This window comes from Scyliorhinus torazame, chromosome 7 (genome assembly GCF_047496885.1).
Source record: "Scyliorhinus torazame isolate Kashiwa2021f chromosome 7, sScyTor2.1, whole genome shotgun sequence".
Classification (NCBI taxonomy): Eukaryota; Metazoa; Chordata; class Chondrichthyes; order Carcharhiniformes; family Scyliorhinidae; genus Scyliorhinus; species Scyliorhinus torazame.
Genome location: NC_092713.1, coordinates 200,322,522 through 200,349,649, shown reverse-complemented (window position 1 = coordinate 200,349,649; position 27,128 = coordinate 200,322,522). Strand labels below are relative to the sequence as shown.

At 47.4% G+C, this 27,128-nt stretch overlaps 1 protein-coding gene across 2 annotated transcripts in view; it reads left to right on the top strand.

Moving 5' to 3' along the window:
- The window catches only part of LOC140426781 (slit homolog 3 protein-like), a 925,338-nt gene that overhangs the window by 754,055 nt on the left and 144,155 nt on the right, over nt 1–27,128 (top strand). For both annotated transcript variants that reach the window (XM_072511946.1, XM_072511947.1), the window contains 6 exons: nt 1,994–2,144; nt 5,296–5,370; nt 11,899–12,042; nt 16,711–16,854; nt 18,361–18,524; nt 26,521–26,656. In XM_072511946.1, coding sequence (XP_072368047.1) covers nt 1,994–2,144; nt 5,296–5,370; nt 11,899–12,042; nt 16,711–16,854; nt 18,361–18,524; nt 26,521–26,656 — 814 coding nt within the window. The remainder of the gene's footprint in view (nt 1–1,993; nt 2,145–5,295; nt 5,371–11,898; nt 12,043–16,710; nt 16,855–18,360; nt 18,525–26,520; nt 26,657–27,128) is intronic.

The following is a 27,128-nucleotide window of genomic DNA, read 5'->3' as shown; positions in this document are numbered from 1 at the left end:
GAAAACAGATTTTAAACACAAACAGTCCCATAAAACAGGAGGGGGGCTGGGAACATCCATCCCCACATAAACCTTTCACCCCTACAACTCCTTACAATCTCAACATTGAACAGAACCGCCCCCCCCCCTACAAAAAAAGGCAAAAAAACCCCAATCCCTACATCCATTTCAAACATGCTCCCGACCAATACATAGTGCCAGCACCCCGGTTCCCAAGCATTGTCCACTCAGTTCTCCCCCAGTTTATGCTCCTTAATGAAGTCATCGACCGCTTTTGGGGTCTCGCAATAATACTCCGAACGTCACCCATAATTTCGCCGAGTAGAGCACCCCAAACCTGATCTGCCGTCGGTACAGCACCGCTTTGGCCTTGTTGAAACCTGCCCGCGTTTTTGCCAACTCGGCTCCGATGTCCTGATAAATCCAGACGTTATTTCCCTCCCAGTCGCAGCTACACTTCTCCCTGGCCCACCATAGAATTTTCTCTTTCTCCACAAATTTATGGAGTCTCACGATGACCGCCCACGGCGGCTCCCCAGCTCTAGGCTTCTGCCTCAGAGACCTATGCCACCAGTCCCGCCAGCATCCTCGAGACGTACCTCGTGGCACTCACACCTTCCACTCCTTCAGGCAGGCCCACTATTCGCAGGTTCTGCCTTCTCGAGGCATAAAATGCCGTCAGCATTTTACAAAGGTCTCCTAGGAGCCCCACCTCCGCTTCCAGAGCCACCACACGATCGCTGTGGTCCAAGGTCACTCCTTCAATCTCCCGAATCTGTGACCCCTGCACCTTCAAACATCTCTCCATCCACTCCAAAGTACTCTTCATGGGTGCCAAAGCTTCTGCAATGGCCTTTGCATGATTCTCATGCATTTCCTTCCTCTGTTTATGGAATTCCTCCTTGGTAAAAGTCTGCATGCTGGAAGAGACTGTCTGTGAAGCACAGGACTGTTTCAACTTTCCAGTCAAACCTCTCACTGTTTTCTGCCGGGTCCGGTGATCAGAAGACATACCATTCCAGGGGTAAACTACTCCTCTGACATTCACCTACGCCTTTTCATCAAAATTCCACCCGGATCTGGGTAAAAAGAGCCCTTTTCTGTGACTTTGAACAGGAACAGCCCTTTATGTGACCAATCACTCCATGGTCACAAGCGGAAGTCGTGAGGCAGCAATGCTAACCACTGCACCACCGTGCTACCCTTAAGTTGAAGGTAATTGATGGTGTTTCCACGATATGACTGTTACTGCAGTCAATGAACCTAAATAGACCTGACTATTTTTTAGTGATAGAGGTCATGTTTGTTGAAGTAAAATTGAAAACTTCCTGCAATGCACCTTGTAGATAATGAATTGTGGAAAGTAGGTGCATTTTTAGTAGGCGATGTGCTTAGAAAACAAACTGCTGCGTGGTTACCAGTGCCGAGTTTCTTGAGAATTGTGTGACATTCCATCTAAATTGGCCGTTGTGGGATTTGAACTCCCAGTCTTTGGGTTTCTAATGCAGGACTATAGCCACTGTATTATGGTGGTTGAGGCCACATTCAGATCAGCATGATCTTATCGAATGGCTCGAAGAGCTGAATGCTCCTAAATCCTGTTTTATCCCTAATCCAAGTTCAATTCAACCGAGTCTCCCGTCTTGTAAATAGTTTCCAGGAGGCGGTTTCTTCACTCCTTCAAAGAAGAACCAGTTGGAAGGGAGTGACAGCGCAGGTGAGATGAGACTACTTGTAGAATATACTGGATGGACCATAGGCTTTTATCTGTTCGTCAATTTCCGTATGCAAATGGCAACTCAGTATCTGGCCAGTCAATCAAGGCCCATGCCATACTGGTACTTTGGCACGCGCCATGCCATGGCAGCTCGTGCTGATGCTCTTTAAATATCTGCCTTGTGTGTAAGCACAGTTGAAGGTCACATCAAATCACATTATAAGAGGGATGCTGTCAATGATTCACCTAATTAGTTGTGACCGGTATTGTCCGCAGGATCAGAGGACTACCGGACCAAGCTAAGCGGTGACTGCTTCATGGACCTGGTTTGCCCGGAGAAATGTCGCTGTGAGGGCACAGTTGTGGACTGCTCCAACCAGAAACTCACCAGAATACCGAGCCATGTTCCAGAATACACCACTGAACTGTAAGTCTGACCGTGAGGCTAGCTGCCTCGCTGTTAGTACAGAGGCAAATGTTTCACCCTCCTAACCAAGCAATAGCTGTCTCACATAACATAACATAACATGCCACCTTGGCTTTTTGAACTAAAATGGTTGAAACACTGGGAGCTTAATGGACAGAATTGAATGACAATAATACCGCCTCACATCAGTTATATTATGGGCTGACACTTTTATTAAGGGCAAGTTTCTCCTGTTGCAAATGTATTGCTTTTTGTTTGGTGTTCAGCCATGCAGACCAAACTGAAGATCTCAGTTAGTCTGTCCCAGCTAGGACGGCAGTGTTGGCCTGGGCAGGGAGAAAGATGGCTCAGTCGCCTCTGCCTCGTCCCACCATGCAACATGATGTAATCCGATCTGACACCATTAGTCAGGACACTCGCCTGCGGGGCCTTATACAGGAATCTAACCCAATCTATAAATCCCTGTCCAAACCCGAACAGCTCCAACACGTCAAGCAAGTACACCCACTCCACCCAGTCAAACACCTTCTCCGCATCCATAGACATCACCACTTACACCCCCCCCCCCCTGCAAGCATTATGATCACATCCAATAATCACGTGCATTTGCCGACAACTGTCTGTCCTCTACAAACCCAGTCTGGTCTTCCTCAATCACCCGGCTCACAGCCCTATATCCATGTAGCTTTTGGCAAAAGATTTTGCATCAATGTTCACTACGAAATCGCCAATATGACCCACACTGCTCGGGGTCTTTGCCCTTCTTTAGGATGAAAAAGATGGATGCCTGCGACAACGTGGGGGGAGCTCACCCTTCTCCAATGCCTCGTTATACATCTCCACAAGGGACCCAGCAGCGACCCAAGCCGCTTATAGAACTCGGCTGGTAATCCATTTGGAGCCTCTGTCGCTCCTTAAGCAGTGCCTCCTCAGGCATCACAAAATATTTTCGATGTACCGCTGACATGGCCTTCATCAGCTTTAACCTCTCTGCCCTCTCCACCCTCTCCTTGTGCGCACTGTTCGAGATCAATTCTCCTCTAATCACAGCCTTCAGTGCCTCCCACACCATACTGGAGGAGGCCTCACCCATGCTATTATGGCCCATATAATTCCAAATAGCCCCCTCTATCCTCTTAAACCCCTTTATCAGCCGGTAGCCCCACATCCATCCTCCACTGGGGCCTCTGGGGCAATGCCCTCTCCACACATAGATGCACGCAGTGTGGCACGTGGCCTGACATCACGATCACCGAGTATTCCGACCCGACCCCTCTTGTCAACAGAGCCTTGTCCATGACAAAACGGTTGATCCGGGAATACCCCTTATGTACATGCAAGAAAAAAGAGAATTCTCTCGCCATTGGTGAACCGCCACCCATTTGCGCCGTACACCTCAACAGCTCCTCAGCCATCGCTGACAGCGTCCTGGGTCTGGGGCATAACCGGTCTAGTTTAAGGTCCAGCACCATATTGAAATCCCCACCCCAAGGATCAGCCTGTGCATGTCTAAGTCCGGGATCTTCATCAGAACCCGCCTCATGAACTCCACATCGTCCAAGTTTGGGGCATAGATGTTGCCCAACACCACCGGGGTACCTTCCAGCCTCCAGCTCACCATCACAAATCTACCACCCGTGTCAGCAGCAAAGGCTGATCTTACTAATCCGCACAGCCACCCCTCTCGTTTGCGTGTCTAGCCCCGAATGGAAGATCTGGCCCATCCAACCTTACCTCAGCCTTATCTGATCCATCACTTTCAAATGGGTCTCTTGCAGGAATACTATGTCCTCCTTTAGACTCCTTAAATGCACAAACACGTGGGACCTCTTACAGGTCCATTTAGTCGCTGAATGTTCCATGTCACCAACTGGGTTGGGGGCACCCATGCCCCTCCCCACCTCAAATGAGCCATACTTCTGTCTTAGCCAGCTTCCCCAGGTCATTATTTTGTGCCCCATGGGGCCCCAACAAGGTACCCACTGCCATTCATTCTCACGTATCTGCGCCACAACAACACCCTCCACGTCAGCCCATCCACTCCCTCCCACCCCTCCCATCTAAGCCAAAGAAAGAGAAGAACTAAAGCTCGATCCCCCTCTGTCCATCGACATTTTGTCCCCACATCACTTCTGTTTACTAGCCTCCCCTCTAGTATGGTGGCCCCTCCACCTAAGGCCCTCACCTTCCATGACTTTGTTTCTTGATTGCTCTCCAGTGACGCCACCTTGGATGATGCATGCTCAGGGATCAGACCACGTGATACCTTTCATGTTGAAATATCCTGCCAATATTAGTTATCCACGGTTCACATCAAAAAGAATGACCGCGTGCGAGATCTAATGTTACCATCCCATGCTTGCGCAAAGTCTGGCGTGATATTGTCAAGTCACAAACCTGACGTCAACACGCTTATTTCCCATTATACGGTAGGCAGGCGGAGCCTGAATATAGCAGACCACCCATCATTTCAAAATAAAGAAATGATCTGCAATTGAACTCGTTAACAAGCCAATTGACCAAAATATCACGCCATTAAGCTATTGACAAGGGCAGGCAGGCAAGAGTCTGAGGTGAAAATGCGGGATTGATGGGGAGGGGCAGATTTACATCCCTTACGGGCGGTGGCCTGTGCGCATTTACCCCACCATTATGCCTCCAGGTCTGGTCTCCAAATCCCGACTCCGTTGCATTCCCCCCCACTCCCGCCACTCCTCACTGTCTTCCCTAGGGTGTCCAAGCCCTCACTGGCTAAAAATCTCTGACATCGCTGAGTCCAGGATCCATTGTTGACAATTCTTTATGGGACTGTTTGCAGTCTCAGCAGTCCTGGGTCCTGGCACTGCTGGGACTGCTATAGCTGCCAGCCAACTAAATATTTTGGCAGCTCTCAAGAGCAGGACTCCCTTAGGCTGAGGAATGGAATTCCACACTCAGCTTGTTTAGATTGCCAGCAAGATTTTATCAATTTTTTCAAAGTCACCCACGTAACCCCCTGTAAGTCCAGCCTTCCGAGGTTATTTATTTGACCCTTTCTACACTAATGCTTGAATTACAATTCCATTTATAAATTCGCCCTGTTGAAGGTTTCTCCACAATTCTGGTAAATCAAAGCATTAACCCCTTTAATTGTCTCTCTTTTGTGATTCAGGCGGTTGAATGACAATGAAGTAACCATCCTGGAAGCAACCGGTATCTTCAAGAAGCTACCAAACCTGCGGAAAATGTGAGTTTGTCAAACGCAACCCCCTGACATCTGTCTTACATTCTCCACAGCAAAGTACTAGAGTAGAGTACTGTCTTTCCCTGGTTACTGTGTGTCCTAACAATTTACATGAACCACTTGAGTAAAACAATGCAAAAAGTACCAATTGTCATGCCCTGTAAAGACATTTCATATTCATAACTTTACACATGGGCTGATCTCATATGGAAACTTCTGGAACTATCTTTTATTTGCGACTGCCAAGGAGTAGGTGACCTTTGCTTATTTAATACAAACCATAAAGTTTCCTGAGAGTTCCAAATTGAATAGCCATGGATGGGGGTCTGCACATCTGGACATGCCAGATGAATGTTATCTGTGGAATTCATCTGTGGACGTTTACTCAAAACGTAGAATCAATGGACTCCTAAACTCTCTGTCTCCAGGAAAGGAAAGCTGACGAGACGCGTTATTCACCAGTTAAGTGTGAAAGGCCACCACCTATCTCCTATTGTATATCAATGGCCTTTCAGCTTTAAGACATTCTGGTTGGACAATGACCATTGACCATGCGATTAAAACGGAGATCCTTTATTATCCCAAGGCCCAGAAGAGACCTGTGCAGTTTGCAAAAGAATACTAACAAAACAACAGCTGCAGAGAAAGACTGTGTCATCTTTGCCTTTTAAGAACTATCGGTCATCCAGTCTAAGAACTAGACTCTGAAGCTAACTGCAAGTTATCAAGCAGCCAAAATGCTTCTTAACCTGTTCTAATGTCTTTTTTTTAAATCCAATTAACGGGCAATTTAGCTTGGCCAATCCACCTGCCCTGCACATCTTTGGATTGTGAGGTTGACAGTGACCCGTGGCTGGGATCGAATCCGGGTCCTTGGCACCATGAGGCAACAGTGCTAACCACTGTGCCACCATGCTGCCCTAACCTGTTCTAATTTCGATGTTCACCTGAGAACCAACCTCGTGGATATCTGACTGCAGGAAACCTCACAACCCACTGTGAACCATTCGCTTTACAAAACCCTCACTCAAACTTTAAACATTGAATCCATTCATAAAACCTTAGAGCTGCCATGCGGGAGAACGGAAATCAGAAATCAGAGGCTGAATTAACTGTGGTCTGTGATTGTGCACTATTTTTATCTTTGTCAAATCTTTGCGTGCATGTGTGTGTGTGTGAGCCTGAGTATGTGACATTGTGTCAATTCAAGATAGATTTGTGCGAATAAATAACTTATTTTAATTTAAACTCGTGAAAGCTTGTTAATTGGAGTACACACTCTAAGGGTAAGAAAGAACACACTTCTTTCCATAAAAAACATTTGACTACGGGCAGTCAGAGCACATACATTCTGTCTGTGACACATTCCATATTATGATCTGGAATTTCTGATTTGCCCCTTTGTTTATTCTCATTCCCCAAGCTCTCGTTTGTGGCCATGCAGGTGATCTGGTCACCTGGAACTCACCTGGTGGTATGTTTTGGTCTTGAAAGTGTCTCACATTGTGCCACCTTGATTGTACAAATCAGCACATTTCGAGCATTGTAAAGTTCTGTGTATGGAAAGCTTTCTGAAGGAAAGGGTGTTCATAATATGTAGATGGATGGGAATATTCCTCAATGACTTATCCTATTTCCCAAAACTTTCAATGTTTTCAATGACACTGTTTTGGTCTCAGCTTGTTTATACTGTCTATACTAATAGTTTCTATGGGGGCCATATTCCTCGGCGATCTGGAAGCTCAGATATTCCATCTGTTCAGAGATGTGTACCTGAGAGCCTCACAATTATCTGATTGTTTTAATTTGCTCACTGCTCATCTTCAAAGGCTTTGATACGACCATACGGAGCTGTAGTTTTCTGAATAAGGCAATTAATGGAATTAATTTCCATGGTGCTTTTCCCTGCGCATCTACCTTACCTTTGGCAGAAGAACCATGAAGGCACCAACTAAAATATTCCCATAATTCCATTGAAATTTTCCTCTCAAATCCCACAACCCCACATCATTTATTTACAAAGAAATAGTGACAAAAGCATAACTACTGTCACATGTTATTAACATATAAATAAAATGTAGGATTATCATTAACAGCTCAAGTACCCTTTGTAAGACTGGCTTTCGACTGAATTCAACTATTAATTTAACAAATATAAAGCAATGTTTCCTTACAATAGAGGAAGGTCAACCTCTATTTGTACTCAGACCAGCCTTGATTCTTAGAACAAACCACATTTGAAAGATCCCATGTTGTTTTAAACTCCCTCTTTTTGTTTGTTTATGTATCAAAACCTTGTTTGATATAGAGACTCCCAAACAAACTCAAACAAACTCAGTATATTTATGCATATATTTGCCTATATTAAACAGATATTACAAATGCAGTGAATATTTGGCCATCTGGATTTGAACATTTTGCAAATCAGGTTCAATATGCAAATTTTGACAACGAAAGAACCAATGTGATTAGTTCAAAAGAAGAATGATGATTAAATCAATGTACCAATTTCCTTTAAAGGCGCAACGATCTTTATGAAAATAACCCAAGTAGTTCATTCTTTGCTACATCCAGAGTGACTGAGGATGTCACATGTTGCGCATCCGCAGAATGACATAAATAGTAATTTCACCTTTGGCTGTCCAATGACTCAAAGATGTTGTCTACTCGGGGTCACCCGTTTCTGCCATTGGCCTTCATGCGACTGAACAGGCTGATTCTCGACCCAACCTTAGGAACTCCGCCAGGTCACTCACCCACACCCACGGCTTTGGTGGCTCCAACTCCCTCCATTCCAGCAAAATCCGTCTCTGGGCTACCAGGGAGGCAAAGGCCAGAACATCGTCCTCTCTCACCTCCTGGACCCCCGGGTCTTCCGACACACCAAGTATCGCCACTTCTGGACTCGGGGTCACCTTTACCCTCAGCACCACGAACTCCTGCCAGAACCCCTATAGTTTTGGATGTGCCCAAAACATGTGAACATGGGTCGTGGGCTTCCCCGCGCACCGCCTACACCTGTCCTAAACCCCCTCAAAGAATCTGCTCATCCTGGCCACTGTTATATGCTCCCTATGAACTACCTTAAACTGGATAACGCTGAGACTCGCACATGACGAGGATGCGTTCACCCTTCTCAAAGCCTCCTCCCACAATCCAGCCTCCATCCCCCCCCCACCCCCCCTCCGTTCCTCCTCCCATTTGCACTTGACTTCCCCTATCTGGGCTCCCTCCTAGTCCATTAGCTCATTGCAAATCTCAGACACCATGCCCTCCCCCACTCCTTCCCTCAATAACACCTCATCCTGTAGTCCCGAGGGCAGCAAATCGGGAAACGAAGCACCTGCTTCCTCACAAAATCCCAGACCTGTAAGTACCTGAACCCATTGCCACTGGACAGCTCATATTTCTCCTCCAAGTCCTCTTAAGTTCGCAAAGCTGCCCCCCACAGGTCCCCAAACCGTTCGATCCCTGCCTGTCCCCACCCCCAAAACCTCCCGTCCAACCTTCCTGGTGCAAATCTGTGGTTGCCACAAATCGGTGTCTACACCGAGGCACCGGCCTCAGTAAATTTCAACCTGGTTCTTTCACTGTTGGAGGAGGAGGATAAAAATTAACTAACAATGCGCAACAGGATATCAGGAGCTTTGGATTGATTTTCCCTCGGAGGCATTGACCTCTCCAACACACACAAGAATGCATCAATCATGCAGCATGCTGGATATCATTGAGTACTTAACCCCAAAGTGGATACAACTGGGTAAACAGCATTGAATGCCCTGCATTGTTGCCACCTATTAATCAGCAGGGTTTCATAATGCAACACCCTTTCACTCGAAAATAGTTCCCAGGATTCTGAGGAAAAAATTAATTGATCGAACAACAATTTAATAACAGCGAGAAAATAAATTGGAGATAATTCATCTTCAACCACCACCCTCTCAGTGAGTGGTAACAGAATGGCATAGGATGTTTGGTGCACAGGAGAGAATCAGAAATTAAACAGCTCAGCATATTGATCCTTGGGGTATACTGAGGGCAAAACCAAAATAATGAGTTGCTTCATTTATAGACTTTGTAATTTATGTATTTTTTTCCTCACATCTGACCAAGGCCCCCCCCCCCCCCCCCAACCCACCCACCCCCTTCTTCTAATACCAGCCTTGATCTGAATTCTAGGGCAGCAATTCCATGGGTTTCCTTCTCATCTACCCCTGGAGATGTGAATCTCTGGGAATAAATTAGGTGGCCCACATTCATCTATTTTATGCACATGTTAATGGGCCATAGAAACAACAATATGATTGACTTTCTTCCTAAAGTCTTTTCATATTTTGTGATATCATGACTTCTGTAGCAATTCTGCAGCTGTCACTTTGTCATTTTGAGCTTCAACTGTTCAATCTGTTTCTTATCCTGCCTTGCATCAACTACCCTGGCACAATTTGGTTCTGAGCTCATTTGTCCTTGCTCTCCTGGCTCAGCCTCGAAATTACCTCACCTTCTCCATGTTGTGTTTGCACAGTTTATCCCACCTACTCCCCACAGTCCCTGCTCGATTCCCTATTCATCTTTGTCTTTTCTGCATCACTGCCGATTGGGTCCCTTTGGTGCAATTGGACATTCAGTGATTACCGATGAAATAGAAACAGAATTAGCCCTTGGGTTGATGTCGGTGGAAAATGAAGAGAAGTTCACAGTGGCGTTCCAGTACTTAATCACTCAGTTAGTTGCCTGTTTATTTTTTCCAGATGCAATTTGTAAAATTTGGTTGCAGGAGAGAGGGCTGGAGGAAGTTCTGCTCTCTGACCAACTTCATGACCTGCACATGGAAAAATGAAACAGGCAATCAAAAAGCAGCCATCGAGGGAGCCTGTTGGCTTGTTTTTGAGGGCGGGAGAAATGTATGTTAAAGTCCAACCCAAATTGGAGCCAAGATTCAAATTTGCCTGTTAATTTGCCACACTATAATTTTCGATGAGCAGGTTTTTGGCACTGGTCTCAGTACTAGAGCCTCACCACTTACACAGTCCACACTTGGCAGAGGCAACTACCTATATCGGGTAAGCTAACTATTTGCCTGTATCATCGTAGCCGAATACAAAGGGTACTCTTATAACATGCCATGGATAAGGTAATTTGGCACTGACTTTGTCATGGAATCCTTTTTAACAGATTTTTTTTTTCCAGCTTCAGTGTCTGCAGGTTCTTGTCTCTCATCCATTTCCCATGGTCAAATAGCTTGAAGACTGGGCACTGCCCATTAGAAATGCCCCAGTATGAGTTGGGAAAAGTTTGGGAGCTATTTGGGAAGAGCCCACTCCCTGTTGTTCTGCATTATGTCTCAATCATCATTAAAGTCTTCATAATAACACTGTGTACCACTCCTCATAACAACAGCAAGTTTTTTCAATGGAGGGGCACAGAGAGACGGCGCTGAGCTCTTCAACCTTGTTTTGTACATTATAAATGGATTTTCCTATTACTGAGATTCAATTTGGAAAGTCTATGGGTTCCTGGCTGTATAATAACAGCCATCTCATTTCAAAACTTACTCTCTAATCGAATTTTAACTCATTTGATCTGTTGATTCATTCCCTAATGCAATAATAGCTAAACATTATGATTACACCAGCTGAGCTGTGGACAGTACCTGCCTCTCCCTTGTTACTCAGTACTAGTATTTGTACCTTTTGCAATTACCTCCCCGGTGACAGATTTGTGTGTGTGTACATCTATGTGTGCTTCCACATGTCTCCATCGTCAGTCTGTCTGCCCAGATATCTGTGTAACCATGTGTATCTATGCGAGTGTATATATTTTTGTATTGTATATACACATGCATATATGTGAGTGGTAACAGACTAAGAAATGGAGCACCTTAGTTTACATTAAGCACTTTAGCAGGGGTTAAACAGAGTTAAAGTCTCCCTTTATCTTGCCCCAGTAACATGCTTGAAGAGCATTCCCTACAATGTGACATTTCTATTTCCTAAACCATCTATCTTTGTACATATTCCGAGGTATACTGCCCAATTAGGGCTGAGTTATGGGTAGGTTTGTGCCATGAACTCACTTCCCCCGGGAACCACATTAAGAGACTGCCCAAACTCATTCCACCATGGACCTCCCATGGTCATCAGACAGAGAAGGTTTAATTTCATCTGCAGAAATTGGATTGGAAACCAGACTACCTAATAGAACAGTGCACACAGGCACTGTTAAAATACAGTGCCACCCACCATGTTAATAAACTAGATTAAATTATAATTAAAAAGAGAACTTGATTAACAATGTATTCTAACAATATGGAGAATGAGGAAATGGGATTTTGGATTTGTCCATTTTTCATCAACTGTTTCCACATGGCATTTTAATTTTACAATTTTGTGCAAGGCTAATCATAAAAACTGTTTATGTTGGACGACTACATCAAAAACGCTTTTGAGAGGAGAAATTGAAGATAAATTACATATTGTTTCTCATCAACGTTTTTTGTTCAACAAATATTTTTCGGCATCACTCATTTAGAAATTTGAGCAACAACAAGATCCGAGATATCCGGGAGGGAGTATTCGATGGGGCATCTGGAGTCTTGGAATTGCTGCTGACTGGAAATGAGCTGGAAATGGTCCACAGCCGAATGTTTGCTGGTCTCTCCGGGCTCAAGACGTTGTAAGTACAGAGCACAGATAATCTGCGGTATCTAGATGGAGCTTGCTATCAGGACATCTGTCAAAGAAATCCATTTTATTTACCAAGAACAGCAAGTTAGACTGATTTCTGAATTTAAGCTGTTCCTCAGATTACTTGCTTTTGATTTTTGGTACACGCTAAATTAGTTTATACCAGTGGATCGCAAGTGATGGTATTCAGGGAAACTGGCCACATGTGAGGATATGGTTTCCACTTGGGGCAGAATATTGAATCCAAAATAAGCTCAAACTTGTGCCAGTGAGGTCACAGTCCAAGACAACGCTAAAACTCATTTGCATATACAAACACAAAGGGCGTGATTGAACGGCCTCGTCTTGCCCGAGTTGATGACGCGACAAGGCCATTGAATTTCATGAGAAGCTTCTTATGAGATTTGCAATGCTCGGAACGTCCCGTGAGATCGAACAAGATCTGGTAAGACCTCACGATCTGGCAAATCATATGTACAGATTTAAGTGAGCAGTTAGGCTCACTTAAATATGTCAGCGCCCAGTGCTCCCGAGGCCTGAGAACGAACTCCTGGTTTAATGCTGGTCCACACAAGCATGGACCAGGCATAATGGCACCTGAGGGGTCTCACAGGTCATCTAAGGCTCCCAGGTGGCTGGGCCTAGGCAAGGTAGTACCCTAGCACTTCCCCTGCCACCCATCCATCTTGGCACTACCACCCAGGCACTGCCAGGTTGCCAGGATGCCCAGATGGCACTGCCTGGCTGGCAGGGGCACTTTCAGAGCGCTAGGCTGACAATGCCAAAGTTCCAGGTTGCCAGCTTTCCTGTGCCAGTGATCGGGGCCAGCGGTGCCCTGCCCTTATGAGGTGGAGTCGGGAGGGCTTGCCCCTATCAGGTAAGCTGGGCGTTGGGAGATCCAAAGGGCACTGTAGGGAGTCTGAGGGGGGACTAGAGATGGGGGTGGCATTTAAAAATGGCGCCCCAATCTCTTCCTGCACTGATGGAAGTGAGATAAGTGCGTCTTCGGCTGCGCGTTCCTTGCCGATGCGAAAAACAAGAATGCCATTTGATAGCAGGGTCATTCTTGGCGCTGTATGTGCAGTACTAAACAGTGCTTGCCCGGGGTCCCCAAGGTGGAGGGATTGAATGGCGAAGCCTCAGGTACCTCGGGAATCTGCACATTATTGCCTCTCTCTAACCTGCATAAGTGATCCCGCCCATTGTGGGCAGAATTCACTTTGCAAAGTCTCGCGAGATTGCGTTGAATCTCGTGAGGCATTGTGAGCCAGGTAGACCCCGGGAGCGGGGTCTCCCAGCTTTCAATGGCCACGCTGCTTTTCCGGCACAGCGTGACCGGAGGATCGCGCCCAAAATGTTTTGTGAACCAGCACAAGTGAATAGTTGCAGGAGGTAGCATAAAAGCAAAATACTGCAGATGCTGGAGATCTAAAATAAAAAATGCTGCCAGCATCTGTAGAGATGATGTGGAATGCCGGCGTTGGACTGGGGTGAGATCAGTAAGAAGTCTTACAACACCAGGTTAAAGTCCAACAGGTTTGTTTCGATGTCACTAGCTTTCGGAGCGCTGCTCCTTCCTCAGGTGAATGAAGAGGTATGTTCCAGAAACATATATATAGACAGAGTCAAAGATGCCAGACAATGCTTGGAATGCGAGCATTAGCAGGTGATTAAATCTTTACAGATCCAGAGATGGGGTAACCCCAGCGTCTAACCCCAGGTTAAAGAGGTGTGAATTGTGTCAAGCCAGGACAGTTGGTAGGATTTCGCAGGCCAGATGGTGGGGGATGAATGTAATGCGATATGAATCCCAGGTCCCGGTTGAGGCCACACTCATGTGTGCGGAACTTGGCTATAAGTTTCTGCTCGACGATTTTGTGTTGTCGCGCGTCCTGAAGGCCGCCTTGGAGAACGCTTACCCGGAGATCAGAGGCTGAATGCCCTTGACTGCTGAAGTGTTCCCCGGCTGGAAGGGAACATTCCTGCCTGGTAGTGTTGCATTGCTGCAAAAGCCTCAGTACTCAACACCGACAACTGCCAATCTCCAGACGCAATTCTTCAACTCATCCGCTTCATTCTGGATCACAACGTCTTCACTTTCGACAACAAGTTCTTCATCCAGATGCATGGAACAGCCATGGGGACCAAATTCGCACCCCAATACGCCAACATCTTCATGCACAAGTTTGACCAGGACCTACTCACCGCACAGGACCTTCAACCGACGTTATACACCAGATACATCGATGACAGCGAAGAATCACTGAAACGACTACACGATTACATCAATAAGTTCCATCCAACCATCAGACTCACGATGGACTACTCTCCAAAATCAGTTGCATTCTTTGTCACACTCGTCTCCATCAAGGATGGTCACCTCAGCACTTTGCTTTACCGCAAACCCACGGATAACCTCACGATGCTCCACTTCTCCAGCTTCCACCCTAAACACATTAAAGAAGCCATCCCCTATGGACAAGCTCTCGGTATACACAGGATCTGCTCAGACGAGGAGGAGAGTAACAGACATCTACAGACATTGAAAGATGCCCTCGTACGAACGGGATATGGCGCTCGACTCATCGATCGACAGTTCCAACGCGCCACAGCAAAAAACCGCACCGACCTCCTCAGAAGACAAACATGGGACACAACCGACAGACTACCCTTCATCGTCCAGTACTTTCCCGGAGCGGAGAAACTACGACATCTTCTTCACAGCCTTCAACACGTCATCAATGAAGATGAACATATTGCCAAGGTCATCCCCATACCCCCACTACTTGCCTTCAAACAACCGCGCAACCTCAAACAAACCATTGTTTGCAGCAAACTACCCAGCCTTCAGAACAGTGACCACGACACCACACAACCCTGTCATGGCAATCTCTGCAAGAGGTGCCAGATCATCGACATGGATACCACCATTACACGTGAGAACACCACCCACCAGGTACGCGGTACATACTCGTGCGACTCGGCCAATGTTGTCTACCTCATACGCTGCAGGAAAGGATGTCCCGAAGCGTGGTACATTGGCGAGACCATGCAGACGCTGCGACAACGAATGAAAGGACATCGCACGACAATCACCAGGCAGGAATGTTCCCTTCCAGTCGGGGAACACTTCAGCAGTCAAGGGCATTCAGCCTCTGATCTCCGGGTAAGCGTTCTCCAAGGTGGCCTTCAGGATGCGCGACAACGCAGAATCGTCGAGCAGAAACTTATAGCCAAGTTCCGCACACATGAGTGTGGCCTCAACCGTGACCTGGGATTCATGTTGCATTACATTCACCCCCCACCATCTGGCCTGCGAAATCCTACCAACTGGCCTGGCTTGACACAATTCACACCTCTTTAACCTGAGGTTCAGCATCTCTGGATCTGTAAAGATTTAATCATCTGCTAATGCTCGTATTCCAAGCATTGTCTGGCATCTTTGAATCTGTCTATATATATGTTTCTGGAACATACCTCTTCATTCACCTGAGGAAGGAGCAGCGCTCCAAAAGCTAGTGACATCGAAACAAATCTGTTGGACTTTAACCTGGTGTTGTAAGACTTCTTACTCATCTGTAGAGAAACAGTGTTAATTTTTCAAGTTCAATGTGATTCTTCTTTGGCCCGTGTTTGTATTGTAACTGCAGTGTATTTGAATTAAAACTTGTATTGACTGTTTTGTATGGTGTATGGTGGGGGGAGGTGAATGCATTCACCATCAACATCCTGGGGGCTACTATTGATCAGAAACTGAACTGGTCTAGCCACAGCAATACTATGGCTACAAGAGCAGGTCAGAGGCTGGGAATTCTGCAGTGTGTAACTCCCCTCCTGACTCCCCAAATCCTATGCACCATTTACAAGGTACAAGTCAGGAATGTGATGGAATACTCTCCACCTGTCTGAATCAATGCTACTCCAACAACGAGAAGCTTGACATCATCCAGGACAAAGCAGCCTGCTTTATTGGCACCCCATCCACCACCTTAAACATTCCCTCCCTCCACCAATGATGCACAGTGGCAGCAGTGTGTACCACCTACAAGATGTACTGCAGCAACTCACCAAAGCTCCTTCGACAGAAAGTTCCAAATCCACGACCATTACCATCTACAAGGACAAGGGAGCAGATACTTGGGAACATTAACAGTTATAAGTTCCCCTCCAAGCCACCATCCTGACTTGGAACTATATCGACATGTGCTATGCACTACTTGCCTCCTGCAAAGTGTGGGGCTCGTTCCGCTCCTGTGTGCTTTTGAAAGCCAGCCCCTTGCAGACGTTTGGCAGTATCCAGGGAGTTTTGTTCCTTTGAGTATTTCTCCATATGAAAAAGCCTTTGCATTTGCTCAATACCTACTTGTGGAAGCAAGATTGAAGCTGAAAGAGCAGGATCAGAGCATTGCAGTGTGTGGACAACATTTAACAGCTTGCGCTTGTATACTAATTAGAAAAGTATCATTGAAAAAGTGCATCACGATCTTGGGCACCTTTATGTGAAAAGCTTTAGCCACATAAATGATGCAATATCCTTCGCAATTCCCATGTGGCCTCTTTGTTCAGTTATGTTTGTTCTGAATCTTTGAAAACTGAATGACGTTGATGTGGTTATGGTAGCTGAAATGTTCCCTTCTCTTTCTTCACACTGTTGTAGGATGCTGCGGAACAACCTGATCAGCTGTGTCAATAATGACACTTTCACTGGCCTTAGCTCAGTTCGGCTGCTCTCACTCTATGATAACCGGGTCACTACTATCACCCCTGGAGCATTCAATACCCTGCATTCTCTCTCTACTATGTAAGACCTGCTTTCATCTCAACCTTATATTAATGATTAGCACCCAGTGGCTCAAATCTGGGTCAGTTTAATCATTCCCAGCGCCTCAGTTATGTATGACTTCCTGCTCAGTTGAACCTTTGCTAGCATTCCAGATCCACCAGGGTGCTTCCTCTACAATTTGTCATTCCCATCCACATATGCAGATTGTTTAACTTAGGCTATGAACTGCAGGCCACAAATACAGAATTAGTAGTCCTTATATATTGATCTTAGAGTTAAGTTCTTTCCATTCAAAATTTAATAGGGTAGATGTAGAGTCGATTTTTCCACTCATGGGCAAGTTCAGAACTATAAGTCATAATACAAGGTAGTAATTGATAAATCCAATAGGGAATTCAGGAGAAATGTCTTTATCCCACATGGAATTGTTAAGGCAAAGAACTCAAGCACATTTAAAGAGAAGCTGGGTGGGGATTTTTCAATGAGAATCATCGCTGGTGGAGTGGAAAATTTGACGGACCAGCCAATGGTACATTGATTTGGGCGAGATTCGGAACTGGAACAGCGCGATCCTAGATACATACATAATGAAGAAAGGAATATAAGGATGGGGTTAGATGAGAATGGGAGGATGCTCATATTTAGACTAGTTGGGCAAAATAGCCTGTTTATGTGCTGTAAATTTGTAATTCTAGGTCATATATACTGTCGTAAATGTGGAGGGTGGCAGGCTGGGATTGTCTCATAACTCATCCTGCATTCGTATAGCTAGCATATGCCCAAAGAGATATACAAGGTTCATCTCATAGAATATGATCGTATCCCCACAGTGCAGAAGGAGACCATTCGACCTTTCAGGTCTGTACTGACCTTCTGAAAGAGAATGCTACCTAGCCCCACTCCCCCATCCTATCCCTGTAACCCCACCTAACCTTTAGACACTAGGGGCAATTTAGTATGGCAAATCCACATAAATCTGTACATCTTTTTTTAATTATTGCTTTATCAGAGTTACAAAGCCAGAGCTCAGTATGTGGACAGGGGCAAACCCCTAATCCAGCTCCTTGCCTGCTCCAAAAGCCAATTCAAATTGAATCCAATTCATGGTCCCCACTAGAGAGACATCCCAGAGACATACCAAATCGAGGCATTACACCTGACCTCACACTCATCTTAGCCAAAAGGCCGAGAAGTGATATAAACCTGTACATCTTTGGACTGTGGGAGGAAACTGGAGCACCTGCAGGAAACCCACGCAGACACGGGAGAATGTGCAAACCCACAGTTACCCAAAGCCGGAATTGAACCCAGTTCCCTGGCACTGTAAGGCAGCAGTGTGCCACCGTGCCGCACGTAACGTAATTGGATTAAAGGCCGGAAGAGCATGTGAAAAGCTGCTAAAATGTTCAGTTATTTCAGTGTTTTTGGAGAGTGAGTACCCAGTTTTATGCAACACATAGCTTGACAGAGTGAAGCATTTAGAATTGACAAGATTTAAATGATTACTTTCTCCAATTTCCATAGAAACCTCCTGGCCAATCCTTTCAACTGTAACTGTCACCTGGCCTGGCTGGGAAGATGGCTGAGAAAGAGAAGGGTTGTCAGTGGAAACCCACGCTGTCAGAAGCCATTCTTCCTGAAGGAGATCCCAATTCAGGATGTGGCTGTTCAGGATTTCACCTGTGACGGTAAGAAAAGTTGGATTTAATGCTGTAAATTTAAGAACCGGGTAGATAAAATACTGGAAAGTCATCAGTATTTGAGCTTGGATTTTCAACCAGATCATAACAAGTAGGTACATAATTTACAGGGTTTAACGCCAAGCTATTCAGTCTCCTTGCTGTGTTTCAACTCTTTCTGTAGGCAAATTTCAGTTCCTTCATAGTTTTAAACAATTTGATTCTGTTCTCAAATTTGAAGCTCGGGATCCATAAGGGTGCCAGGAGCCAGTCTGACACCTTTTCCAAAGTGGACAATAGCAGACTGGAGAGCACCTATAAGATAATTGGTAAAATATGAGGCTGGCCTGGTAAGCATGTGTTGGCGTGTGGTAGTGAGAGTGAGTGAGAAACGTGAAATTGGGAGTAAGGCACACACTCACTCTCTTTCTCATGCACCCACACACATATAATCTCTTACTCCCATACATCAGCCAGCCTCTTCCCAACCCTCCCCCTCCTCTGACCGCAACATCTCACTTCCGAGCCTCAACTCCCCAGCCTTCCCTTTCTGGGGCCTTCGCACTCTCGACGACCCCACCGCGGCATTCTCTCTCTTGTCCCCACCTGAAAGAAAGCCTCTTTTTCTCCCCAGAAAACACGCCTCCAATCACTGTGTTTCCCTCCTGCGTTTGCTGCTGATAGGCTCACTAGATGGTGACCATCACTGAGAGATGTGCTTTCAATTTCAGATTTAAAATCAAACCAACAAGACCAAAATATCTCCAGATTGACTGTTGGGTTTATTCAGAGTTCATTGATCTCAGCAAAATCAGTAGTTGGTACAGCACAGTGTATCACTGGGTTAGGGAGGGAGTGAAAGAAATCAGCCAGGATTCCCGTTATCCACCGGCATCACTCCTATGAGAAAGAGTGCGGCTGTGGATGTCGGGATTAGAACAGGATTTAGTCTCATTGCGATGACTTCACAGTTAAATAGCCTGCCTAGGTTCACTCATTAAGAATAACCACCTGGAAAAATTGGTAAAAAGAACTTCCGCTACCGTTGGAATTATATGTTCAGTAAGATAGCAAGAGGAATAAAATGGGAAGGATACGCATTGATACACTTAAGTAACAACACAAAAGCAAGGGTAAAAGTATCTGGTGGCAGTTCTCCAGCTCTTTGCCGCAGATGGTGGGAACGGCAACATTCCATGGCGTTGCACCATTTCAAATACCAGCTTATCGAGGTTACTCCTCTGGCAAATAATCTGTTATTTTCTTCCGACTCCCAGAAACAGCGCGGCTCTCTAATAAAATCAGCATGTGTGCCCAGTTATAATTCATTACCTCTAAAAGATAAATAGACAGATTTTATCACCAGGAATAATATTTTGTCTAATTGTGCTGTGCTACATCTTAAAAGATTGCAAATGATGTTTTTCTTTAAAAATTCAGTGAAAATGCTCGTGTCCCTGATGCATTCTTTCATCTCAATTCTGGGCACTGTGACTGGCCAGATTTGTATCTCCCAATTGTTTGTGGAGATTAAGGCATGTTATAAAAGCATCTTAGCCGCACTTTCACCTCCTACGTATTCACTTATTTGTTTAAATTCTATCCTTTGACACATTTTCCTGGATATTATTGAGAGGTTAAATGTCATTCATTGTTCTTTGATTTCTTGTTTTCTTTAATTGTGGAGCATTTATTAGATGTTAAAATATGTCTGATCACTTCCACCTTCCTCCCCCCCCCCCTCCCCCCCTCTCTTTATTTGTTCTCTGTTCTGCTTTGGGGAGGAAGATAAAGTTGCAATTCTGAAATAAAAGAGTTTAAAATTTCACTTGGAGACCTTGCATCAAAATAGGCCCAAAGGCTGGGTTTCCTCGTGTCTGGTGCTGACAGACTTGGAGCTGGATTTTACCAAGAGGTGGAGGGGAGAGGGCACACTCCTTGACACCCCCCACCCCCTTTACAAAATTTTAAAGGCCACTCTGCATTAATAACACACTGTAGGCAGCTTTATAAGGAGAGGCTGGATAGGCTGGGATTTTTTTCCTTGGAGCGTAGGAGGCTTAGGGGTGATCTTGTAGACGTCTATAAAATAATGAGGAGCATAGATAAGGTAGATAGTCAACATCTTTTCCCAAAGGTAGAGGACTCTAGAACTAGAGGGCATAGGTTTAAGTTGAGAGTGGAGAGATACAAAAGAGACCAGAGGGGAAATTCTTTCAAACAGAGGGTGGTGAGTATCTGGAACGGGCTGCCAGAGGCAGTGGTAGAGGCAGGTTCAATTTTTCTTTTTGAAAAACAGTTAGACAGTTACATGGGCAAGGTGGGTATAGAGGAAAGGACCAAATACGGGCAAGTGGGACTAGCTTAGAGATAGAAACTGGGCGGCATGGACAGGCTGGGCCGAAGGGCCTGTTTCCATGCTGTAAACATCTATGACTCTAAAGAAACCGAGTGTGGGACTTTCGCTCCTCAGGGACAGAAGGTCCTGTCCTCAGAAAGTCCTGTCCTTGGGAGCTGGCTGCCAATCTGACTGGCTGGAAGCTCTAGTAGTCCCAGCAGTACCAGAATTTTGCAGTGGCGCTGCTGCCTCTGTAAGCATTAAGGATTCCCAACACTGGTAAGTCTGGGCGCACCTTAGGGATGGGATAGGCGAGGGCTTTGGAGGCCATGTGGGGAGGTAGAAAGAGGAGGTATCTTGGGGAAGGGGAGCTTTGCCTGATGAACAGAGGACACCTCCTTCCAAAGATGTAAATCCTTTTTCCTTTGCGCTTTTTCTCCTGGGTGGTGAAATAACAGCATAGGCAACGTAATATTGGGTCAATTGGTTTGTTAACAAGCTCAATTGCCCATTGATGATTTTTTTAAAAATGGCAAGTGAGCTACCGTCTCCAGGTCCGACTGCCTACTGCATTATGGGAAGCTGGTGCATCGACGCCGGGTTCAAGACTTGACGTCACCCTTCAGGATTTTACATCGGGCAGTTGTCCTGAAAAAACGTAAAATCCAGCTCTGATGCCCGCAAAAATGCTTTGGGACATTTTACTTGACATTAAAACTGCGATAAAAAAATAATCTGGTTGCTATTTCCAGCAAATTAATTGGCATAGTGATGCAGATTTGCATCAATTTTCCCTGATGTAAGGTAGTGGCATGGGCTACTAGCTGCATGGCTTTCTTCATTAATGTAATTCAAGAATGCTGCACAGGAAGTGGCCCTTGGCTCTGCACAGGAAGTTGTCCTTGGCCCGCCACAGGAAATGACCCTCAGCCCTGCACAGGAAGTGGCCTTCAGCTTTGCACAGGAAATGGTCGTTGACTGTCTGCTGCAAAGGAATCTATCACGTGAACAAATTTCTCTCCATGTCCTACCTCTATTTTGAGGATGTCAACTGCAAACGATAATGGATTTATAGACAATACACATCCATATGGTGTGTTTCTCGTCCAACTTATTATGGTTTTCCCAACAGTTCATCATTCATTTTTTTTTTAAATTTAGAATACCCAATTCATTTTTTTCCAATTAAGGGGCAATTTAGCATGGTCAATTCATCTACCCTGCACAACTTTGGGCGAAACCCACGCAAACACGGGGAGAATATGCAAACTCCATATCGAACCTGGGAACTCGGCGCCGTGAGGCAGCAGGGCTAACCCACTGCACCACCGTGCTGCCTACTGTTCTTCATTCATAACATTAGTGTTCTTTCAGGAAAAACATGTATTTTAATTGTTCCCTTTTTTCTTTACACGACCTGATGGGGCGCAGTTGGTAAATTCTCTACCAGTTGTGATATTGTATCATGGAGACAAGGAATCCAGATTCAGTCTGTGGTTTTGTTGAGCTACCTGGTTTCAACTAGGGCAGCAAATGGCCAGGGTACCCCTCCAATGAGGGGATCAAAAAAAGTAAAATCAACCAGAGCTCCCATTTTGGATTGCTACTGAGTGTCAAAAGTTGAAAACTATGCATGTGCAGGGTGAAGCTGGGATTTTACTCCGTTGCGGTACCATTCATGGGAGAATGGTGTTCCAACACTCACAAGCAAACACATGGGGCGCCACCCGGGAAAATTGCCGGGTGGCGGCGTGAATCCCGCCCCGCCGCTCCGACGCCGTCTGCCGTATTCTCCGCCGCCGGTTTTCGGGCGGGGGCAGGAATCACGCAGCGCCAGTCGGGGGCCTTTGGCAGCGGCCCCCCGGCAATTCTCTGGGCCCCTTTTGGCCTGTCTCGCTGGCGTGAAATGGACATGGTCCATCCCGACGGGACCTGGCTGGGAGAGTGGCTAGCGGAGTCCTCGGGGGGTGCGAGGGGGGGGGGATCTGGCCCCGGGGGGGGGGGGGGGGGGCCACGGTGGCCTAGCCCACGATCGGGGCCGACCCATCTGTGGGCGGGCATGTGCCGTGGGGGCACTCCTTCCCTCCGCGCCGGCCTCTGTAAGGCTCCGCCATGGCTGGCACGGAGAAGAAACCCCCTGCACATGCGCAGGAAACACGCGGGCAGTTCTGCGCATGTGCAATGCGCACTGGCCCACGGCGGCCCTTCGCCGCTGGTTGGCACGGCGCCAACCCCTCCGGCGCACGCCTAGCCCCCGGAAGTGCGGAGGATTCCGCAACCTCCGGGTGGCCTGACGCCAGAGTGGTTCGCGTCGCTCTTGGCGCTGGCATCGGGCCATCCAGCCAGTTGCAGGAGAATCCCGCCTATGTAGCAAGGACATTGGAGGGTGGCCTACACATATGGGCCCAAACCCAGTTCTCCGGCCCGGATGGGCCGAAGTCCCGCCGCTGAAATGCCTGTCCCGCCAGCGTAGATTAAACCACCTACCTTACCGGCGGGACAAGGCGGCGCGGGCGGGCTCCGGGGTCCTGGGGGGGGCGCGGGGCGATCTGGCCCCGGTAGGAGCCTAGAAGGGGGAGGGGCTGAATTGCAGAAATACCCTGTGTCATTATTCATGCATTGACTTCAAGAGTTGGGCAGCACGGTAGCACAGTGGTTAGCACAGTTGCTCCACAGCTCCAGGGTCCCAGCTTCGATTCCCGGCTTGGGTCACTGTATGTGCAGAGTCTGCATGTTCTCCCCGTGTCTGCGTGGGTTTTCTCCGGGTGCTCCGGTTTCCTCCCACAGTCCAAAGATGTGTAGGTTAGGTGGATTGGCCATGCTAAATTGCCCTTAGTGTCCAAAACGGTTGGGTGGGGTTGACTGGGTTACGGGGACAGGGTGGAGGTGTGGCTTGGGAAGGGTGCTTTTTCCAAGGGCTGGTGCAGGTTTGATGTGCCGAATGGCCTCCTTCTGTACTGTAAATTCCATGAAGAGTGAGTGTGGTGTGTAATTATCTGTGGAGAACAATGCAGCAAAGGCCAATCCTGTCATGTCCACGTCCTTTAGGAAGAAGTCACTGGATGGCTAATCCGTGTGGAAAACCTGGGCGAAATTCTCCGGAAACGGCGAGATGTCCGCCGACTGGCGCCAGAAACGGCGCAAATCAGTCGGGCATCGCGCCGCCCCAAAGGTGCGGAATGCTCCGCATCTTTGGGGGCCGAGCCCCAACCTTAAGGGGCTAGGCCCGCGCCGGACGAATTTCAGCCCCGCCAGCTGGCGGAAAAGGCCTTTGGTGTCCTGCCAGCTGGCGCGGAAATGACATCTCCGGGCGGCGCATGCGCGGGAGCGTTAGCAGCCGCTGACGGCATTCCCGCGCATGCGCAGTGGAGAGAGTCTCTTCCGCCTCCGCTATGGTGGAGAACGTGGCGAAGGCGGAAGGCAAAGAGTGCCCCCACGGCACAGGCCCGCCCGCGGATCGGTGGGCGGCAATCGCGGGCCAGGCCACCGTGGGGGCACCCCCCGGGGCCAGATCGCCCCGCGCCCCCCCCAGGACCCCGGAGCCCGCCCGCGCCGCCTTGTCCCGCCGGTAAGGTAGGTGGTTTAATCTACGCTGGCGGGACAGGCATTTTAGCGGCGGGACTTCGGCCCATCCGGGCCGGAGAATCGCGGGGGGTGGCCCGCCAACCAGCACGGCGCGATTCCCGCCCCCGCCGAATATCCGGTGGTGGAGAATTCGGCAACCGGCGGGGGCGGGATTCACGCCAGCCCCCGGCGATTCTCCGACCCGGCGCTGGAAGTTGAGGCCAGCAGACTCCAGTTCTGTAATGCTTGGTTACATGCCTTTAGCAACCCACCGACCAGGGACGCTATGCTTCTTCTGTTTATGAGATGAATGCGATGTAATTCTTGCAAAGATTTGGTGAACATTTAGTAGAGAAAGGCCTACCAGTAATAAATTGTAACAAGGATCCTTATTAACAAGGAGGTCACTCAATACTGACTGAAGTTTCGCGAGAACCAGCTGTTTGAGACAGTACAAGTTTAGGATTACATTTTTCTACTCTGTTGCACAGTATGACTAGACGACCTGCTAATAAAAGAAAATATACTTTAAATATATTAATAATTTTTATAGCCTAAAATGACATTGCGCAATATTGGGCGCGATGAATGGCCGCATCGCTCCTGACTCGGGATGTGACGCAACCGGTAAATTTCGCGAGAGGCCTCTTACAATATTTACCCGACACACCACGCATCGCGAAATCTAACGCCCATAATGGATGGGACCTATATGTGCATATTGCATCTTGGCACTGCCAGCTGGGCCCGCTGGCAGTGTCACCCAGGCACCCTGACAGTGCCACTTGTGTGCCGCCCAGGCACTGACAGCCTGACAGGGGCGCTGCCAAGTGCCAAGGTGCCAGGCTGGCATTTTGCCTGGGAATCAGGCCCGGGGGAGCCCTGACCTTATGAGTTGGGGTGTAGAGGTCTTGATGACCCCGTTACAGGTGACTTGAGGCGTTTGGGGGGTCCATAGGCCGCGGTGGGGGGGTATAGATATAAAGGTGCCAGTTCTTCCTGCACTGATGACCGAAGTTCGTTAGTTCAGGAACTAGGACGAAGGGTGGCCTCGCTGGGGCGTCCCTCACTGAGGCCCTGAAATGAAGCAGAGTCCCGTTTAATAGCGGGCTCATTCTTGGCACTGTCAGCACAAAGTCACAGCATATATCAGGTCTCGCCCACCGGGACCCTCTAAGCAATTTTAACACAAGCGGCCTCCCAATTGGCCGCCCATGGGACCACGCTCCTTTATTGGAGAGCTGGCAGCTCTGGAAGCCTTCAGCAAATCTGCTGCTGACTTTCTCAGGGTGGGCAGCTGATCTGCATGCAGTCCCGCTGCTAGGCACGGTGGCACAGTGCTTGCTGCTCCAGGAATGCTGGCCTTGGGTGACTGCCTATGTGAGGTTTGCACATCCTCCCCATGTCTATGTGGGTTTCCTCCGGGTGCTCCATTTCCTCCCACAATCCAAAGATGTGCGGGTTAGGTGAACTGGCCATGCTAAAACTGTTCATTAATGTCCAAAGATGTGCAGGTTAGGTGGATTGGACATGCTAAAATTGTCCCTTTGTGTCCAAAGATGGGCAAGTTAGGTGGGATTATGGGGATAGGACGGGGGAGTGAGCCTAGGTAGAGTGCTCTTTCAGAAGGTCAGTGCAGACCCAATGGACTGATGGCCTGCTTCTGCACTGTAGGGACTATATGGAAAATGCCCCAGCAGAATCCAATTCCCTAACATAAGGGAGAAATGGGTGGGGGTGCAGGGAGTTAGCGTTGCTCAGTGGGTAACGCTCCTGTCTCTGAGCCAGAAGGCCCTGAGGTCAAGTTCCACTTATTGACAGCAAAAGAATCAGTGCAGGCAAACCAGCATATACCAGTGCCAGTCCCCAGCCTGGGTAAATAAGAAGGCTTGATGGCAGTAAGGGCAGCCGGCTGTTAAACCACCACCAAATACAAACAATGACAGTTGATATGAAGGTGATCAACCAGCACCGTGGTAATCCTGTGTGTAATGGGAAAAGCTGAAAGAGGAAGGGAGGGTGGGAGCACATGCCTGTCCTGGAAGGTGAGCTGGGGCCTTGTCCACTGGTTTTAAGAATTTATCCTTTCTCTCTGCCTTTCAGCGGATAACAATGAGAGTAGCTGCTTGCCAGGCCCTCACTGCCCTGAACTCTGCAACTGCATTGACACTGTGGTAAGATGCAGCAACAGAGGCTTCCGCATTTTACCAAAGGGCATTCCCAAAGATGCAACTGAGCTGTAAGTATGAGCTTTGTGTGGCGTTTTTCCTTCACTGTCTCTGTTTTTGTTCATCTCATGGTTTTCATAACCTTAAGCCTTGGTGGATAGCAGAACACATTTTGATTTATTGTCTCTTTATCCCTTCCATCAACCATGGGGTACTGTGGTTGCCACTCACCTTTGAGTCAGAAGGTTGTGAGTTAAAGTCCCACTAGGGTTGCCAACTGTGATTAAATGGATTCCTGAAGACTTGCCCCCATGCTCCAGCCATTACTTGGCCAACACATCCATCCATGTGACACACTGGCTTCCTAAACCCATTGAAAAGCAAAAATCCATTACCCAATGAGATGGTGCTTGTCTGTGAGCCTTTTTCTCCCATTTTCAATATTTTTATTACTAGTAAAGAGAAAAGGTTTGAGAAAATGGTAAAAGAAACACAATCTTTTTTAATGTCCCTCTGATTTGTCTCCAGTATGGCACACAGCAG